Source organism: Amblyomma mixtum, chromosome 1 (genome assembly GCF_055824585.1).
Source record: "Amblyomma mixtum isolate Tamu chromosome 1, ASM5582458v1, whole genome shotgun sequence".
Lineage (NCBI taxonomy): Eukaryota > Metazoa > Arthropoda > Arachnida > Ixodida > Ixodidae > Amblyomma > Amblyomma mixtum.
The window spans coordinates 217,210,669-217,230,412 of record NC_143012.1 but is presented as its reverse complement, the minus strand read 5'-3'; the positions used below and the strand labels follow the sequence as shown (position 1 = coordinate 217,230,412).

General features: G+C 47.4%; 1 protein-coding gene across 2 annotated transcripts in view; it reads left to right on the top strand.

Moving 5' to 3' along the window:
* The first annotated feature begins 1,103 nt into the window (after positions 1-1,103).
* RhoGAP15B (RhoGAP_ARAP and RA_ARAPs domain-containing protein RhoGAP15B) overlaps positions 1,104-19,744 on the top strand; it is a 44,095-nt gene continuing 25,454 nt past the window's right edge. The window contains exons 1-7 of one of the 2 annotated variants that reach the window (XM_089563465.1): positions 1,104-1,504; positions 2,286-4,058; positions 5,320-5,381; positions 5,477-5,550; positions 7,067-7,395; positions 18,142-18,393; positions 19,407-19,484. In XM_089563465.1, the coding sequence (XP_089419591.1) occupies positions 2,309-4,058; positions 5,320-5,381; positions 5,477-5,550; positions 7,067-7,395; positions 18,142-18,393; positions 19,407-19,484 (2,545 nt within the window). In that variant the 5' untranslated portion in view covers positions 1,104-1,504; positions 2,286-2,308. Of the gene's footprint in view, positions 1,505-1,572; positions 1,827-2,285; positions 4,059-5,319; positions 5,382-5,476; positions 5,551-7,066; positions 7,396-18,141; positions 18,394-19,406; positions 19,485-19,744 lie in introns of those variants that run through there. The other variant, XM_089563472.1, reaches the window with a different exon arrangement.

The following is a 19,744-nucleotide window of genomic DNA, read 5'->3' as shown; positions in this document are numbered from 1 at the left end:
GCTGATCGTCTGCAGATACCCCTGAGGACCGCGTGTGTGAGTCTGACCTTGACTGAGAGTAGTCTAGTAGTAACTTCCAACGGGCATGTTTCACCCCTTACCGGCCGGGCGCCCCTTCTGGCACTTTTGAGAACCTACAAATTAGCTCGTTTGCACATCTAAAACAGGTGAACCTGAGAGGACAGCCTGTTCTGCCGTTGTACGCGAGGTAGATGCGTGCGTCATCCCCTCGTGCTCTACACGCTTGAAAGCGTGCGCGGCTCGCGAGTGTCCTTGTGGCGGAGATGAAGTGTAACGCTGGAAAGCTTCCGCGTACTTCCGAGAAAAGCTCCGAAATCGCCTTTTTTTATTTTATTTTCCACCGTAATGCACCAAATATAGAAAACATAAATGCAGTACGTGTTGGGTAAATAATGAGTGAATAATGAATTTCCGTGTACTCTAGCGCAAAAAGATATGGTCACTGCATTTACTCCTTCGTTTCAACTGTCATACAACAGAACAGATATGTCCCGGAAAATTATCTGTAGATGTTACTTTAAGTATAATAAATGTCTAGCTCGCAGCCTTTTAAGATCTTCGATTTATCTCGGTGAAATGCTGAAAAACTGCGTAGGTTCAAAATTCTGTGAGCTACAGCTGAAAGATTGAGAAACAAAACCGAAATAGACATTTTGCGCTTTGCCTTGCAGAAGTTTTCTCCTGTTTGAAGGACGCAGCTTGTAGTAGCCTATATGTGGGCGGAAATTTCGAAGAAAACTGTCTGGTGGCAAGATGGACGGAACAACTCGAAACGCTGGATATGCGAGTTGGTCTTCCCACGCTTAACACCCTTTTCCTTCCCTAGTGACGATGAACATAGGAAAAAACCCAAGTTAGGTCTGATAGATTCCTATCAACCACTCTCCAGATACGTTCACAATCTTTTTTTTTTCTTTTACTGCACGGAAATGAAGGGATTTCCTTTGTTCCATTTTGAACAGTACTTTCCTTCGCGCTTAAATGCCGTGTTTCCTCTCATTGGCGCATTCAATGTCAACCGGAAAGGAGCACGGCCGGTGAAAGGAGACATATGTTTGCGATTGTTTCCGTCCGATGGCGCCAGCTGCACAAAAATATGTGACCATGCTCGCTTGTAGCCTTGCGGGCGTCCCTCCCAGCTCGTGTTATGTATTCTTTAGCGTAAACAGCTGCACGCAATGCTGAAGCATATCCGACTGATTGATCGCTGTGTGCTGTCACGTGGAACAAGCTTGACATGCGGTGACACTAAGTAACCGAATAATACTCATCGAGTCAAAGGGGACCTTGGAAAAGGGTTGTCGGACCGCATGAAGTGCCGGACATCCGTCGTTTGGTGCAGCAAAAAGTGATTGACTGTCTGGGCGTGAAATTCGGTGCCTAGTAGCGCGAGGCGTTTCCCTTACGCTACCGTCCAGCTCGCTAAATGTCGTGCCGGTAACCATGAGAACGGCGTTGTCCGCCTCCTCCGTGCGTGCATGAGGTAAGCCCGCATTGTTTTCTATCTTTCGTCATCTCTGGTTATATTATCGCTTGTCTTTGCTGGCACAAAAAGATACGCCTTGTTAAACCTGGCGTACGTTTGTCCTGACCGTAATTGACCACTGGCACTGCGACGCTTGCATCCCGGTGAGGCGACGCGGAATCAGCGCGCATGAGTCATGGATGACACACAATTGATCGGCTCTCTAGCGTCGAACTCCTCTGTCTCCCAAGTTCGAGACAGGACGGCGCAACAAGTGCGCAGTGTTGTGCGCTTTTCTGGCCCGGGCTATCGACCATGGATACTTGCTACGTGCAGAAAGGTGCGTTTAGATCAGCTGCCACCTCATGACTAACAGTTTGTGGTCTTTCATAACTAGATGTACGGGCGCTGTTTCAGAACAAACTCGTCTCGAGTGAGCCGTGATTCACGCCGGCTGGTTCTCCGTCGCGTCAACTTTTCAAGAGCTTTCAACTACATTGAGGCATGCGCATTTCGTGCTGCTGTCGTGGTTGCTCCGTGTAACGAAATCCATGCTACAGGTGGCTGGGTAGCTGTTCATATCGTTTCGATGTTTGACGCGTGACAGGCACGCCTGCTGTTCCGGGCGTGTACGTACTTTCTGTTTTGTCTTGTGATGAATGAAATCCGAAGCCTTCATTATGAGCGAGCGAGTCGCGTTTGTATTTGACTATTTTTAATGACACGCGCAGCGTAAAAGACAAAATGTAAGTGTTTTCTCATACAATAAGACCGAGCAAATTGGAATTCTCTTTTGCAGCTTGACATGAAAGCTTTCAAGATATGAACAATCCGCCACCAGTCCTTCCACGGAGGCCTCAACCACAAGCCCCCTCAGGCACAGACCAATGTGAGTCGCCTCCAGTTTCTCTTGACACAAAAGTTCCATGTCGTTCACTCTCATTCAAAGCACCTAAACCAGACATGGCAGCACCCGAAACATCAAGCTTGAGGCATGTCGGAGAGGGTGCATTGGCCACATCAGAAATGTCAGCACAGCCTTGTTCATCTCTGTCCCTGCGGCCAATGGCACAGCATTTCACAAACCCAGTCTATTTGCTCATGGATGACAATTCTGGTGCCGCTGCCAACATGCAGCAGATGTCTAAACCAAATCGTGCACCTGAGGTGAGTGATACAGATTCCATAATGTTTCTGAAAAGGAACAGGCCCAAGCTTCAGCGTCAGAAACATGAGGAGGTACCCAGTTCACCTCAGTTGCCGCCCTCACGCTTTCCTTACATCTATGAGGATGTACCTCAGGGCATTCTGGAGAAAAACCGGAAGCTTCTCGCTAAGCAAGAAGCTGAGGGTTCCAGTTCAGCTGAATCTCTTGATGAACAGACGAGCACCAAAGAAACAATCTCACAGACCTCACCAGCAACACCTGAAGCCTCTGCACCACAATTTGTGGAGCCAGTGCGCGATGTGTCTGTATTTTGGAATCAACCTCAGTTGTCACTCTCGGGTGTGTTCTACGAGTTTCCAGTTCATCGGTCTCCGCCAACCAAGGATGAAGTGATGTCACTAAACTATGACACTCCTCCTTGCATTGCAAAACAAAACTCATTGAGTGACAGTGAATATGACAATGTTGTTTTCAAAACACCACCATCATATGAAATTCCACCGCCGCCGCTTCCGGTCTGTTCTGATGGACCCATGTCGAAAGAAAGGAATACATTGGAGGACGACACTACCGACTCCCCTGAAGTTGCAAGTGGATCGTATGAAGATTCACTCTCACCAACCTCAGCGCACATGATCTACGAAGTTCCCAAACCTTTTCCAAAGCCTTGCATCTCACCTCCCGAGAGTGCTTTTGTTTTCCCAGAGTCATCCGACTTGTATGACATCCCGCCTCAGCGAGCGACTATCCATTCTCTGGCAGAGTCGCCCAAGGACACAGATTTTGTGGATGCTCTAGATACTTTCTCGTCCGATGACTTCGATCCTGAATTCCTCCCTTTACTCTCTCCACCGCCACCCTATCCGCCACCACCCCCTCCTGAGCTGGAACCTCCTGAAATACCCCCACGGAGCAGCCCTGCAGTGGCAATACCCTCAGCAAAAGACATCCAGGCGCTGCAGCCTCCGGTTCCTGCCGTTAGGACCTCGCTCGCTAGACGAAATATGCTGGAGCAGGAGCCAAAATGCTCCACACCGGTTCCAGATCAAACGGAAGAAGGGAAGGGAAGCCCTCTGGCCAGAGTGGCCTCTACCTTTTATCGTGCTCTTCAGTCAAGTGAGCACTCCTTCCGAGCAGCCTTTACAGCAACACCGGAACAGAGTCCAAAGTCATCCCTGCGGAGTTCTTCCGTGAAGGCACGCCAAACTGCACCAGACTCACCGCTCCTTGACAGCCTGTTGAGAGGCACTGTGTTTTCTGATGAGGGTGATCGCTTTCCCCCAAGGCAGGATACTCCGTCTGCCACCACAAGTGACTCCTCGTCACTGCAGTCGGAAGAGTGCTGCTCTTCGGACAAGCTCGACTTCTTTGGATATGTCTATAAAGCTGGGGCAAACCGCAAAGGTGAGTTGTACACATTGCATCCATAAATTCAAGCCAAATTTCTATGCTCTTGCGTATACTCCATTTCATACACCAGGTTAAACACTGTCAAAGCTAGCGCTCTTCTTTATGCTGCCTCCATCTGCGACCATAAAGTAGTGCGTTCCTCGTGGTGAGCGACAAATAGTAAATGCTTTGCCTGCAGGCTTATTGAATGATATATTGGTCTTAAGCTTCATTAAATGCGTTGTTGTTGCTTTCTCATACCTTAGACTGCTCAGCCACGAAACAAGTGCGGAGTGACTCGTCTCCTTTTATTTTTTCAGAGGACTACTTCTGTACCTTTCGCAGTGTTGCACCTGAGGTTTGAAAACAAGTATAGATGGGGAATTTCTAAGCAACATTTAGTGTTAGTACTCTTCTTTGAGGCCTTACAGCAAAACACAAGGCCCACAAAGCCTTGTTGTGTAGCCCACTGGGCCTAAATATTTCAGCCTCTGTTCTTGAAAAACATCGTTCATATTTCCTTTTTTTTACCCTATGATCACCTATAGCCACTAATAACAGTTCCTTAGAATCCAAATATACTTTCCTGCCTCCTGTGATAGCATTTCATGAGAAGCGCTTAGAAACTTTGTAGGACAAAAAAAAAATCGTGTTCACTAGTGGCCCTCACGACATTCCTTTTGGTTTTTTTGTGCTTCAGTTTTTTTTTGGCTGCTTTTACTTAATTTTTCACTTACTACTCTTTATTTCTTACTTTGATCTCTCCTGTCATTTTGGCTACAAGCCTGTGGGAAACAAAAGTGTGCCAATGCAGTCCACATTGCAAGATGCGTTGCAAACCCCACCCGCTTTACAACCTTGCTCTGCAAGTGAAAGCAGATTCACAAAACTGTGCATTGATTTTTAAATGCCCATGTCTTGTGCAGTGTCGGCACACATTAAAAATCCCCATCCCGTGTCTTTTGAAATTCACCAGAGCTTTGCACTGTGATTGCTAATATTTTAATATTAGCTATATTTCAATATTAGCTATAATATTTTTGTTATGATATAATATTTTATATATAATTTGCTATAGTATAATAATTATAATGTAATTTTGTTGTTATATATATATATATATATATATATATATATATATATATATATATATATATATATATATATATATATTAGTAGTATTGCTTTTAATAGGCTTGCATTCACTAATATTATGTTACTCTGTTTTGCTTATTTGCTGTGCCAGGCTTTCTTGTGACATTTTCGGTCTGTCTAGGATTTCAGAGATACTGGTGCACCCTCAGTGATGGCTGTTGGAGCTACTATGCATCAGACAAGGTAACAACAACCTTGGTTCTAGCTTTGCGGTGCATTTATGTGAGTGGTGAGCTTGGTGTTCACTCATTCTGCTTGTACTGCATTTTTCTGTTCAGGACACCATTCCTCTGGGCACCCTGGCATTTCAAGACATTGGGGCAGTTTTTCTTGTTGCTGGAAATGAACCAAGGTAGTTTTTTTCCAGTTTCACAGTATTGATGGTAACTAAACACTTTTACCAGTGTGGAAGCTCGGGCTAATTGGTGACTTGTATTGGAAGAAATTTATTGCACAGGAAAGACAATGGGAAGATACAAACACAGCACTGACTAACATTCCTTTTTCTTCTTCTTCATTTTGAATGCAGACAGTGTGTAGGCAGAATACTTGTATTGGTGGCAGTCAGCAGTGTAAGTGAAAAGTTGGGTCCAAAATAGTGATAAAAATGAAAACTCGAGTCTAAAAGGGATAAACAGTGATCATTTAACCTTTATCCCTCTTAGGACCAACTTTCCATTTATGGCATTGACTGCATTTTATGTGTTCTATCTATAAATTCTCTACTTTCTGATTAAAGAACTGTTGCTAATGATGTGTTTGCGTTTCATAGCCCTTACCTTTCTTATGCTCATAACATTTTTTTTTTTTTTAATAAAAGCCGTTTCAGTTTCATTGTTGCATGTTTTACCAAGGTTCAGCATTTCTTCCTATTGTTCATTCACAAATGTCAGTCATGCAATGCTGAAGGTTTTTTGTAGTCGTTGTGAGTGATATTCAGAGAGAAAGGGCATTTATTTAAATGGCCAGTGTCTGCCTGCGTACGTCAAGAAGAGGGCTAGGCGATGAAGAAGCGAGCTGTGGTCTTCCTAATCAGCGAAAATATGTAAGGACAAAAGTTATAGCATTGCTTTCATTGCATTGAGTCCTTGCATTGAGGGAATTTGTACTGAAGGAAGGACCTAACAGGTGTTGTTGAGCTAATAGTGCCTTAGACTATGCAGTATAAACTCAATGCATAAGGAGTTTAGCCATGAGGGGATGCAGCTGTACTGTCTGCTAGGACTGTAACTATGATGGTCGATATAGTATAGTTCAGTTTTCTAATGTTTGCTAAATGTTGTAAAGGTATACCCGCAACAGGCATTTCATGCTTAACCTTGTTTGTTGTAACATGACTGGTTGACAGTATTGTCAAGAAACACAGAATACAAATTGAAGTTGGCCTGTGTTTTGATGACTGCTGTGTTCCGACGACAAAGAGGTTACTTTCACTGAAAATGCAGTGGTTATAAGCTAGAAAAGGCAAAATAATGAAATGCAAGTGTCACCACCTCAGGCGGTTTTTGCAAGCAAACGGCGGTGGCAGCAAGACATTGTTTTCGCATGTGGATCTGTGAGGTTAGACTACACTTCAATGCACTTCTAAGTAGTGATCATCGAGGGTGCTTTGGTCTTGCTGTCACAAGTGCGATTTGAGGGACAGGGCAGAAAAAAAGTGTTCCAATTTTGAACGCAATTTGCGCAGTGATCGTCGCGTCTTGTGCAGCTGAGCAAACATCAACATAGCCGCGAAAAGCCAAGCAATCAGTATTTACTCCGAGCGAGCATTTAGTGGCATTGTTCTCGGTGTCGATTAAAGTTTCGTTATTCACAGCACATGTAACATTCTTCTTTGTCGCTACTCCCGCCCCCTCTGCCGTGCTCAGCCCAGCCACTTCCACGGTGCCCAACCTGTGGTGCTTTGAAATCCAAGCACTGCAGTCCCAGAACCGGCCGCTCTTGCTGGGCGTGCCCACGCTGCCCGAGCGGCGAGAGTGGCTCGAGCGGCTGTCCCAACTGGTGGCCCCGCAGACGAGCAGTGGCCTGTCTGCACGCCAGCTGCACGGTGCACCCAAACACGCGGGCCGGCTACACCTCAAGGAAGGCACCAGCGGCTTCTGGCAGACGGCAGGCGTCGTGCTTCGGGGGCGGTCCCTCGGTGTCCACCTGCCCGGGAACGTGGAGCAGATCGACTTGCGCAAGGTGATGTCTGTAGGTGAGTTGAAGAGTACCTCTTCCGGAGGAACCTTGCAAGGACATTCCTTGTGAATCAAGTGAATGCGTTCTTTCGTTCTTTAATGATGTGATGCGATTGTGATGTGTTCTTTTGAAGTGAGATGTACATGGCGAACGCTTTATGCTTGTAACTCTGCCTGCGAGCGGAGGTGTCATGTGTGCTTCTTTTTTGTACATTGCCTCCCCCCCCACTGTAATGCCACGGCGCTGTGGGTTCCTTACTAAATAAATAAAAATAAATCATCACTGTACATCATGTACAGTGATGTAAATAAAGTTGTATTGCATTGTATTGTATTGTAGTGTATCTATAGTTTTTATGGTGTGGTATTCGATGTACTAAAATGCACATGGGCTGCGAGGTATTGCGTAGTGAGAGGCTCCCAATTAATTTTGATCTCCTGGGGTTCCTTAACATGCACTGACATCACTCAGCACATAATCATTTTTGCGCCCTGAAATGTGGCTGCTGCAGCCAGGCTTCAATCCCACATTCTTGGGCTCATCAACTGTACAGCATAGCCACTACACCATGACATTGGGTCATCCGTTATACTATTTATTGGCATAATGAATTTTCCTACTAGGGGAACACACCTTCTGGTTTTGTCCTCAAATTATATAAATATTCGATAGCATATGATAGCATATGACTCCATGTAAGGAACTAGCCCCCCCCCCCCCCCCCCCCCCCCCTCAATTTTAGTGAGCTCTTGGAAAATAAAGTGGGGTCTGTGTATGGATGAAAAACTTGGAGGGCACTTAAGCTTCGCCTTTAGAGTGGAACGTGACAGTGTGTTGCACCGCTGCCAGGCAGTCCACAGAATGCCATCGCCCATTCAGCTGGAAGCCTTGCCCATTCTAGAAACCGTAAATTGTTTTGTTTTTTTTTTTGAGGAAAGGAAATGATGCAGTAAAAGACAGCACCGTGTTCATTCCGAACATTGAGCTGGCGTGGCAGAGTGGTTAGTGTGCTCGTCTCACACTCCGGAGGCCCTGGTTCGGTTCGCCAACTTGACCAATTTCCTACTCGGTTTTATTTATTAATGCTTCTAGGATTTTTCGCTCGCGGCCAACGCCGCCGACGCTGACGACGACACCGGCTTTTCTGGGGCACGGGGCCCTTAACGCTGTCACGTTAATACAGTACTTATCTTCATCATGTTAGCACCTGTTCAGATGCTGTGCCACCTTTGCCCTGCCAAAATGTGAGTGTAACTCTTTCCCCACCATTGGGACCGCAGCAGTGGCCTACTGGTTTGAACATCCAGCTCGCATGCTGCGGGTGTGGGGTTCAATCCCCAGTGCCTTCTGGGCATTTCTGGGCATTTCCTAGCTTATAGGGAGCCCTGTTCTCATTGGCAGTTGCCTCGTGGTACAAAGCAGCTTCCGCACTTTGGAGACACATCGGTTTGTTTGCAATGCTGTGGAGGACCCTGCTTTTGTATTTTTCATGATTTTGTGTTTTTTGTGTTTTTCGTGAGTAGCAGCCGGGAAACATACCGTATTTACCCTCCTCTATTAGAGACGAAAAGCTGCATTTTCAAGCTGCAGGCAGTAAGGGGAACATTAATGTCGATCGTGCCTCAAAGCCAACCCACACAACTATATTTAGTACAGTGCTGCCCACGTGGCATTTACTGCGACATAGTTTTGTCTCCACGCTTTCGGTCATTCGCACTCGTGCCACAGCGGTGATGGAACTGTACTAACAGCCGCAACGAAATTCACGCAGCCCATAAGTGTGCTTAGTGTCGGCGTCAATGCAGCATGCAGGAAGCTGCCGTACACGGCGGCTTCCAAGTGCCGATGGAGTTGAGTCTCTCTTTAGGCCGTTCCGTGCGAGCAAAATGCAGGCTGTCAAAATGCCAGCTTTGCAAAGTGACATTCGCGATGTAGCGTGCTGGAACGCTTTCACAGTTGCGAAATGACAGCCGTATCAGTACTGCATGAACATCTATGCGAATATGGACGGGACTGGCTCACAGAAACATTGAAGGCGGGAAAACGCAGCACCCGGATGTTGTAGACAACGCGTAGCTTTGCAAAATGGGATTTATGTAGTGACTGCTTTCTATTACTGGCAGTGGACGGTGTAACACACAAATTTAAGCCTACCTTGCGCATATTGTGTAAAAGAAGGACAGGTTACTTTCTGTATTTATTAAGCCTAAAACAGCATCGGTGAAACGTTCATATCTTTTTTCGCTAAGCAAACCAAGTGCTTATGATTGATTTTCTTTGTTTTAAAAGTAAAACTAGTAATCACATCCCCTTTTCTTCCAAAAAAAAAAAGGAAACCCAAGTTGTCGAGCAGTCCAAATGAATATCCTGTTTGTTTCCAAATGTAACAGTGAAAGATGATGCCCGGTTTTCACCCCTTCCTCGTTTAAAAATATGTATATAAATCCTGGAAAGAGGGTGTTCTAATGTAGTTGTATTGTAACAAAAGTTGCAATTGTTCTTGTTTTTGGTTTGCTCATTCACTGAGCAATTTTTGTTGCTACGTCGGTTTCTACTGCTTAGTTGTTTTACTGGGTTAGTGAGGCCTGTGAAGCAGTCACTCAGAATAACTTGCTTTTGTTGCCAACTTCATCTTTAATTCAATTTTTTTTTTTCTGAGGGGGGGAGGGAGAGAGAGAGAACTGTAGTTAAAAGGCTTTGAGCTTTGAACATGCTCAAGTCTGAAGCATGGATGAGCTGCTCAGATATAAGTTCTGGGGCCTCACGTTGGCTCTCATGACTAAAGTTCTGGGTTCTAGAAGATTGAATGATTGAAAATGTTGAAGCATTAAATTATTGTTTGTCAGACCATTCTGATTAGTAATATAGACATGAATGGTAGCTCAAGGAAGTTGTTGCTTTGTTGTTGTAGAAGTGTAAACCTGGTTGGAACTAAAGCACTGCTACTTCATTTCAGTTTAGTTGGGAAACATTTTTTCAGGTTTTGCGGAAGAATTTTGTTAGTTCCACTGAACAAACCCTTTACTATCCAGTTTGCGCCGCTTAGTTTCGATTCTTTCTTGAGTGATTTGAAAGAAACACTGATAGGACCGAAAGAACATTAACAATTTAATAAAATATGGCCTCCCTTTCGGCGCATTCCAAAGGTGACCTAAATGCTAGGCATTTGTTAGGTCTCCTTGAGCTGCTTCTACGACCCCCTCAGGCACACTGTACTATCAGCAAGAAACAAAATGTGAACAAGACAATTAAGCCACGAACATCAAATTAAGAAGCTCTTAGCGAGGAGACGCTCAGTACTTGTGGAGGGTACTTTCAATTGGAATGCACGAAGACTCTTCAACAGAAGTGTTAGTCAATCTCACTTGCATTTTCCCTCCAGGAGGAATATGTTGGTGTTTTTGTGTGGCCACCTGAGTTTTGTTGTTTGCATTTCATTTGTTGCTAATACAGTCAAGCCCACTTATAACAATATTCAAATGCCATGGAAATACCATTGTTATAACCAATAATTGTTATAACATGGTTGTGCCGAAAAAAAAAGAAAGGATGACAAACTTAAGAGAATTTATTGACAGTAAATACCCAGAGGGGTTTGATTGTTCTAATGCCTGTAAAAGCTCGTTAATTCGAACTTCAGGGAACTGGAACAATGTTCACCGTTCACCGATGACCAAAGCACCGCCATCACTGCGCCACCGGGAGCTTTGCGCACCTCCACGTCACAGGAATCAAGCCGGCTTTTTGGAAGCTATTCTTATGGGAAATTCAAGAAGCATGCAGAACCAAGGGTGCGGTGACAGCTGACAAGAGAAAAACCGCGCTGGCTGCATGCACGTGCGCTGCACTGACTGATTAGGGGTACGCATGGCGTGCGTAGCCAATGCAGCAATGCAGCAGCTCTCCTGACGCGATGACGCCTGCCTCTTTTGCTTTCGTGGTGTTGCTGCGCCAGCTTAGTCCATTGGTCGGCCCCACACATGCACGCTTTTGTGTTGTAAGCATGGTTTTGCTGGTGTGGTTGTAGCATTTCCTTCTTTTTTTTTTCTACAATGGTTGACACTCAAGTACCAGATTTAATTGTTATAACCAATAATGTGCCTTGACAGCATTGCTATAAGCAGTTTATTTTACCATAGAACACATGTCAAAGCTGATGGTGCCATGACTGACCATTGTTATATCCGATATATTGTTATAACCAGTATTGTTATAAGTGGACTTGACTGTAGTACACCATTCTGGATATTGTGAATTTGCTGCTTTTTCTAGGGGTGGGCCATAGCTAGCAGGGATTTGTTTGTTTCGGGCTGCATTTGGCACTGTTATTTGTTTTGTTTATTTATTTGTACAGCTCGGGTTCTTTTTTTATGTTTCCAAACTAATGCAGGAAATAATATTTCTTAAAGGAGTGAAAGGGGTGAGGGAGGTTGTTGTTTGACATACTCGTCATCTAGACAGATTTTGCCAGCCAAAATATTATATTTTTTTTTACACTTCTAGTGGTGTGTGCGTCTTCAAAAAAAAAAAGAAAAACACGTGCTCCCTAAGTTACTGGAGTATTTATTTTGACAAATCCCTGTACTTCAGTGTTGCAGTTTTCAGTTATTGTGACAGTTTATGTAAAACTTTATACATTTCTGTAAAAAATAATTACTGATGTTTCGTGTTGCAGACCTGACTCATTTGGCTTTCACAAGTCCTGCATATAGTATTGAGGTGGCAACGAAATTTTGCTGAAGAGAAATGGCGAGTAACTGTCTCAGAGGGTTAGCATAAGATGAAGTAATACGAGCATAAATAAGGGTGTACTCTAAATAATAAGAAGGGAGTCTTAGCAGAAACCTGTGTATATTCTGCTGAGCCAGACTATCGTCTCTCATGGGAGCTCTTGAAGAGACCCCTTGTAATCTGTCGTGGCTCTCTTTCTTTCTTTTCTTTTTTTCATCTACATACTACTTCATGTTCTTATTCTTCATTTTTGCCACCACGGCGGCTCAGTGGTGTTGTGACTGTACTTCGGACCACGTGGGCCCGATCAAGCAGCTACCGTGAACAATCAACAAGGCCGACAACCTCGCGACGACCATGGGAAGTGGGATGCTTGGAATGCCCCTCCGAGCCTCAGCGGATTAGTGTAGCAGGAATGTCTGGGGCCATTGTCAGCAGTAACACCAGCGAAATTCCTTGAGCGGAGGTGACCACTATAGCGGCGAAGGCCGGGGACGCGCCGGAGGTATTTATTGTCCGAGCGACCACAGCAGAGGCGACGTGCCGGCGCCAGTCACGCTGGCAGTTAATTGAAGACTTCTGTGTTCCCGTCTCGTGTTCTGGACATTCGGCGGGGAAGCGGGTTCATTCACCTGCTGGAGGACTTCGGGAGATTCCTGGATGAGTCAGCATCTTCTCCCCCTCTCATCGACCCAGCTGCGGGAGAGTGAAAGAGCCCGCACCTGCCCAGCCGTGGGTGGTAACAAGAACGTCCCCTTCGGTCCATCCGATTGGACAGTGCTCGTCGACCATTATTCCCCAGCCAGGGATCTGGGGAAACCGAACGATATTTAACTCGGCCGTGAGTGTGGCCGAGAGAAGCCTGCTAGCTCCAGTCGACTACGGTTGACGAAGACGTTCCCCTTCCACTGAGAGCCATTCTCAGTCCCGCTCTATGTAAATAATGTAATTAATCTTGTAACCATGTAAATACAGTTTTTCCTTCACTTCCCCTACTCCCCGTCTCCGGCCCACGTTTCCTTCCTCCTTCGGCAATGCGGCGGTGATCCTGGATCCGATGCCTGGTGGGACACGCTTCTAGCATCGGCAAAATATATCAACTGGTGGCAGTGGTGGGATCTTCCACGCTTGGTCCTGGCTTCAGCAGTGGTGAGCGCTTGACTTTCTTTGAGAATCTGCCAGGCTTGATAACTCTGGAAATTTATCACTTCCTGTAGATTGTTTTTCTGCACGTGCTCGCTTAAGCATTTCACGTAGCAGCTTATTTTTGAAAGTCCTCGTTCGGGAGTTGCCATGGATTTGAGCAAGCTAAAGAAGCCAGAGTTGATGTTGCTGTGTGAAAAGCTGGGTATTGAGGCCAGGAAGAGTCACAGAAAGCCGCAGCTGATTGAGGCTATTAAGGAATGTGGTGCTAAGGAGGAGGGAGACAAAATTTTGGAGACCTGGGAAGTCATTCAGGAGGGAATCAGGAACGCTAAGGAGAAGGCCGACAGGGTTGAAAAAGAACGCCTTTACCGCAAGGAAGCCGCTAAGAAGGAGGCTGACAGGATTGAAAAAGAACGCAAGGAGGAGGCCGTGAGGGTTGAAAAAGAACGCTTTTACCGCAAGGAAGCCGCTAAAAAGGAGGCCGACAGGGTTGAAAAAGAATGGCAGGAGCAATGCCGTAAGAGACTCGCTGAACTCGAGGAACTACGAAAACGAGAACAGCAGGAGCTCATACGTACTACTCAGTTTCTCAGACAGCGAAGGGCCCGAGATCGGTTGCGGACTTTTCAGAGAGGCGAGAGCTTCAGAACGTTCCTCGCGAATTTTGAACAGGTATGTGCGGAGGAGGAACTAGATCAGGGCGAATGGTCAATGATGTTGCTGGCCATCCTTCCTTGCGATGTCAGCGCCGTATTAGCGCGACTGTCCGATGAGGATGCCAGAAACTACGACAAAGCCAAAAGTGCCCTCTTCCGATACTTCGGAATTCGCGTACAGACCGAGTCTAAAAGCCGAAGTGATAGCAGCGGGCCGCGCTCCCATCAATGCGTCAGCGACCAGCCAAAGAACCCCGCTTGGTCAGCTACGCACATTGTAGTTGCTCAGAAGAACAGTGGCAGTCGGGAAGTTGATGTGATAATCTGCGGCACAGAGCGTCGTTGTCTGTCACCTGACAGCGACTGTGGCGCTCCAAGCCAGAGCACGGCGTTAGCTGAAAAGCGCGATGCCGCGCAGATTTTCCTTGCAACCCAGAAAGGCATAGGCGCAGAGCAAAAATGTAGTCCTCCAGAAAGCAGTCGCGCGCTGAAAGCGGCAACTGCAAGTTCTATTGTAAGCGAGGAATGCGTCTCAGCGCTACCTCGAAACCATGATCAGTTCAACGATGAGGGAACGACAGCCGCTCGCGACCGAACACCAGAAAAGGAGTTATGTTCCAATGAAACCAGCGTCTCTTTGCTAACTGCCCGCGTCGCGATCGAGAGCCCGCTCGAGGTGCGTCTGACCGAGGCAGCCGTCTCCCAAAACCTGCCTAAGCAGCATCCCTCGATTTTCTCGAATGGCTTGGATATGCTGCCCCAAGAAAAAGGCCTTTGTTTTGGAGATAGCGCTGCGCAGGTCCTTACCATTTCGAAGGCTCGTGAGGTCGCGGCGCTAGCAGAGCACGTGGTTGAAGAGGGCAAACCTCAACCTGTAAGCCCGAGGCCTGTAAATTCTCGCGGTGATGAGCCAGAGCAAGCTCTAGTAAAGACTGACGATGAGGCGAACGCCGGCGACTTTACCCGTGATGGCTCCGCGTTACCTAATGACGAGCCAGCCCAGGACTTACTCACTACTAGCACAGGGGTAAAGAGTACCGATAGTAGTGCAGGCGATAGTGAGTCTTCCGAATCAGGCGCAAGTGATGAGCTGGGGCTAGGTAAGGAACTGAATACCAATCTTGTGTTGCCCCACTCGGATGGCTTTCTCGAGCTCCTTCGTGTGGACAGAGAAACGTTCACCGCTGAGCAAGAGAAAGAGCAATCTCTACGCAACTTGAGTCACCAAAGTGACATAGGTGTGTCACGGAAGAACATACCTTTCCAACTCCGTTCTGGCCTGCTGTACCGCCAGTATAAGGATAGGAAAGGTATCCAACACGGCCAACTTACTGCCCGCGTCGCGATCGAGAGCCCGCTCGGGCTGCGTCTGACCGAGGCAGCCATCTCCCAAGACCTGCCTATGCAGCATCCCTCGATTTTCCCAAATCGCTTGAATATGCTGCCCAAAGAAAAGGGCCTTAGTCTTGGAGATAACGCTGCGCAGGTCCTCACCAGTTCGAAGGCTCCCGAATTCGCAGCGCCAGCAGAGCACGCGAGTGAAGAGGGCAAACGTGGCCCTGTAAGCCTTATAAACTCTCACAGTAGTGAGCCAGAGCAGGCTGGATCACAAACGGACAAAGAGGCGAACGCCGACAACTTAACCTGTCACGGTTCCGCGATGGCTAGTGACGCGCCCCGCAAACCAACAGCGAGGGTTTCCACAGAGCGGCAGCGTATAGAGGTGGCCAAACGGGGAATGTTAATGAAAGGGAAAGTGCGCCTCATGTTGACTGCTGCACAGAAAACCGGACAACCGGTTACCCGCCCCAATTTGGCACCTCAGCGCTCAAGAGTTCGCACGCGCCGCTTGAAAGGAACACAAGCTAAGGGGACGCAACGCGCGAACCCAATCCGAGAGAGGCAGATTCGCTGGCACGGCATTCGCACTCGTCCGTTCCCTTCTCGCGTTCTGCTTTCTGAGCGTCAGCCAAACTTCAGAACCACAAGACTTGGACGAGGAACAGTTAAGGGTCCTAAGCTGAAATTCCTAGCCTTGTGTCCTGTTGCACCTGCTAGAGCAGCTATCGGACCGCGGCCGCGCAGGGGGCGGCTGAAAAATAGGAACCAGTAAATTCCTCTAATCGTAACGTTGTTTCTGGACGGTTTCGAGGAATAATCCTGTTCAGTTTATTACTTGTTTCTTTTTGTTCATTTAACTCTCCTGTACAGAAATGCAAGCTGAAATTCCTAGCATTATGTAATGTCTCATCTGCTAAAGCAGCTGTCGGACCACGGCCGCGCAAGGGGTGGATATGACGCATAATCTCATATTGAGTTTAAGGCTTGTTTTTTGTCTTTTGTTCATTACACTCTCCTATGCGAAATGAGAGCGAAATTTCGGAGCCTGGCATTGCGGGACTCAGTTCACATGCGTTGCCGAATGGTGCGAGTAATGGCAACGCTGATGGCCTCAGCCGAAGCTTTCCCGTGTAATGCCCTTTCCTGACTCCCCGGACGATAATCCGCTATGCAAATTTGTATTTTGTTTTTTGCTTTAGCGGGAATCATTCATTTTTGTCTGTTTTGTATGTGTGTTCAGCAGCTCCACCTTCCCTTTGTGCTCTCACGGGCGGTGGCTTTCTGTGACATAAACCGTGCTACGGCACCCCCCCAAAATTTTAGGAAACTTTTCCCTTTTGGCTAATCAAGCTCTGTGTATTCTGGTTTGGTCAAACATGTCAACTTTCGGAGGAGGACGTAAATTTCACGCGACAGCTCATTTTTTCTAAACAGACTTTGTCGACCGAAAACAGCTTGGCAGTTCTTAAAGTCGGTTTGGCGCTTTCTGCTTGTTGGGCTGTGTACCTTGCTGGTTGAGACCATTACAGTTGTCAACGAAGCAAGAAGAACCTTGGGGCCCAGCTGTGACCAAAAGCCGAACGGACACAACTCCAGGTCTCTGCGCGCAGCAGCGTTGGCTGCAACCACTACGAGACCTCTTCGGGCGGCGGACGTGCTGTTGTGACTGTACTTCGGACCACGTGGGCCCGATCAAGCAGCTACCGTGAACAATCAACAAGGCCGACAACCTCGCGACGACCATGGGAAGTGGGATGCTTGGAATGCCCCTCCGAGCCTCAGCGGATTAGTGTAGCAGGAATGTCTGGGGCCATTGTCAGCAGTAACACCAGCGAAATTCCTTGAGCGGAGGTGACCACTATAGCGCGAAGGCAGGGGACGCGCCGGAGGTATTTATTGTCCGAGCGACCACAGCAGAGGCGACGTGCCGGCGCCAGTCACGCTGGCAGTTAACTGAAGACTTCTGTGTTCCCGTCTCGTGTTCTGGACATTCGGCGGGGAAGCGGGTTCATTCACCTGCTGGAGGACTTCGGGAGATTCCTGGATGAGTCAGCATCTTCTCCCCCTCTCATCGACCCAGCTGCGGGAGAGTGAAAGAGCCCGCACCTGCCCAGCCGTGGGTGGTAACAAGAACGTCCCCTTCGGTCCATCCGATTGGACAGTGCTCGTCGACCATTATTCCCCAGCCAGGGATCTGGGGAAACCGAACGATATTTAACTCGGTCGTGAGTGTGGCCGAGAGAAGCCTGCTAGCTCCAGTCGACTACGGTTGACGAAGACGTTCCCCTTCCACTGAGAGCCATTCTCAGTCCCGCTCTATGTAAATAATGTAATTAATCTTGTAACCATGTAAATACAGTTTTTCCTTCACTTCCCCTACTCCCCGTCTCCGGCCCACGTTTCCTTCCTCCTTCGGCAATGCGGCGGTGATCCTGGATCCGATGCCTGGTGGGACACGCTTCTAGCATCGGCAAAATATATCAGTGGTTATGGTGCTCGGTGGCTGACCCGAAAGATTCAGGTTCGATCCCGGCCATAGTGGTCACATATAAAAGGAGGCAAAATTCTAGAGGCCCGTATACTGTGCAGTGTCAATGCACGTGAAAGAATCCCAGGTGGTCGAAATTTCCGGAGCCCTTCACTGCGGCGTCCCTCACAGCCTGAGTCGCTTTGAGGCATTAAAACTCCATGAAATAGAAATAAACATTATTCTCCATTTTCATATTCCAGGCACACCTGAATAGCTTTGTATTCCATCTTTTCCTTCCATTTCTTCTTCTCATTCTGGCAGGCTTTGCTTGGTGACTGTACATTCTGTTGATGCTGCGCCGCTCATCAGAGAAGGGCTTAGGGGTGCCCCTACCAATGCCTTAAAATGTTTTCCCCAGGCAAGCTGTCTGCCGACCAGACCTACCTGACATACGGGGGTGCGCAAGAGAGGGGCCCCTCTTTTCAAGTGAGGCTCCCTGGCAGGGTGCTGTACCTCCAGGCTGACCACCCTAGGCACACCGAAGCCTGGCTGACCTCTGTGACCGCGGCATGGCAGACACCGCCCGACGCCCCTCTCTGCGAGCAGTACATCACCCAAGAGGGCATCCCCGTGGCTGTGGACCGGTGCATCAACTTCATCAGCACGCACGGTAGGTGCATGAGCTCCCATGCCCAGGATGTCTCATTCATTCAGTTCAGCTGGTGTGCACTTATTGAGGGTAACTCTACAGATGTCTTTCGAGGTTTACGCACTTTGCTAGTGCAGCAATGTTGACATTTGCCGGCATAGCTGCTGGTCAGTGTCAGCTGACAGCACGTACAGTGTTGCTTTGTCTTACTCTGAGCTGTGCATTGGCACTGGGCACTGTTTTCAAGAAAGTTAGAAAAATTTTCAAGGAAGAGTGGATAGGAGGCCTGTGAACAGAAGTAAAAGGAAAGTGAAAAAGAGGTGACTCTTTCTACAGGTTGTCATTATGATGTTGCTGCTAAACAGAACCTGTAACCATGGGGGTCGTGGTATGGAAGACATGTGAGGTTGACGCTCGTGCCTGTGTTCCCTTGAGTGGAGAGAAAGAGCAGAGCTGGATGTGTCCAGAGCAGGTGTAAGAGCGGAAACTGACCATTGGTATTAGTGCACTCAGTGTGGTGTCACACTGTGCGTGACTAACAGGGAAAGCAAGCTTCTGCGCCAACCACACATGGGCACTGCTCTTACACGCATGCATGTCGCCAACCCTCGTTGCAACAAGTGACAGCCACAGTGGGCTCGGGTGAAATGGACGAATACAAAACATTGTCCTAAATTGCATACAATGGACACCGGGTGGATGAGTGTTCACTCCAGAGGTAGGTGTACTGTTTCACTCGAGGTCATGCGACTACGAGTGCAGCTCAGGCAGTCAGCGGTGACTCAGGCTGGTGCAAGTTTTTACAGTGATGCAATGCTTTTACAATGCTTTTATAGTGTTAGCTGGATGGGGGACTCTGTGGAGTAAATAGCATTGGCATCATGATTCTTTGTAACTGAGAACTCCCCCGTGACGAAATGACAGTGATTGATGGCTGTTCTTGACTGAATCATTGCATTGCAGAGAAATGCATGCTAAGCAATGGATTTTTTTTGGTGTTGCTTAATTAAAGCATTTGCTGGACTGCTTTTCAGGCACTCTGCTGACTGGCATCTACCGGCTTGCCGGCTCAAGTTCCAAGATCAAGAAGCTAGTGGAGCAGATGCTAAACAGTAAGTTTGAGTGTCTTAGTGTTGAACGTTAACTTTCTAGGGCCCTTCTTTTTTGTATCTGAAAATTAAGTGAATTTATTTTTTTTAGAGGAGAATGGTTGTGGGAGGTTGAAAGTCTCAGCCCATTCCTGATTGAGACGAAGCATGTACAAATAGTTTCTATGCGTGTACATATTTGCGGCCTTTTCTTTATCTGCCTTTTTGCCTTCTCCCCACGCTGCCTTTTCGTTCCTGCGTCAGCAGTTGTGCTTGACTGTTGC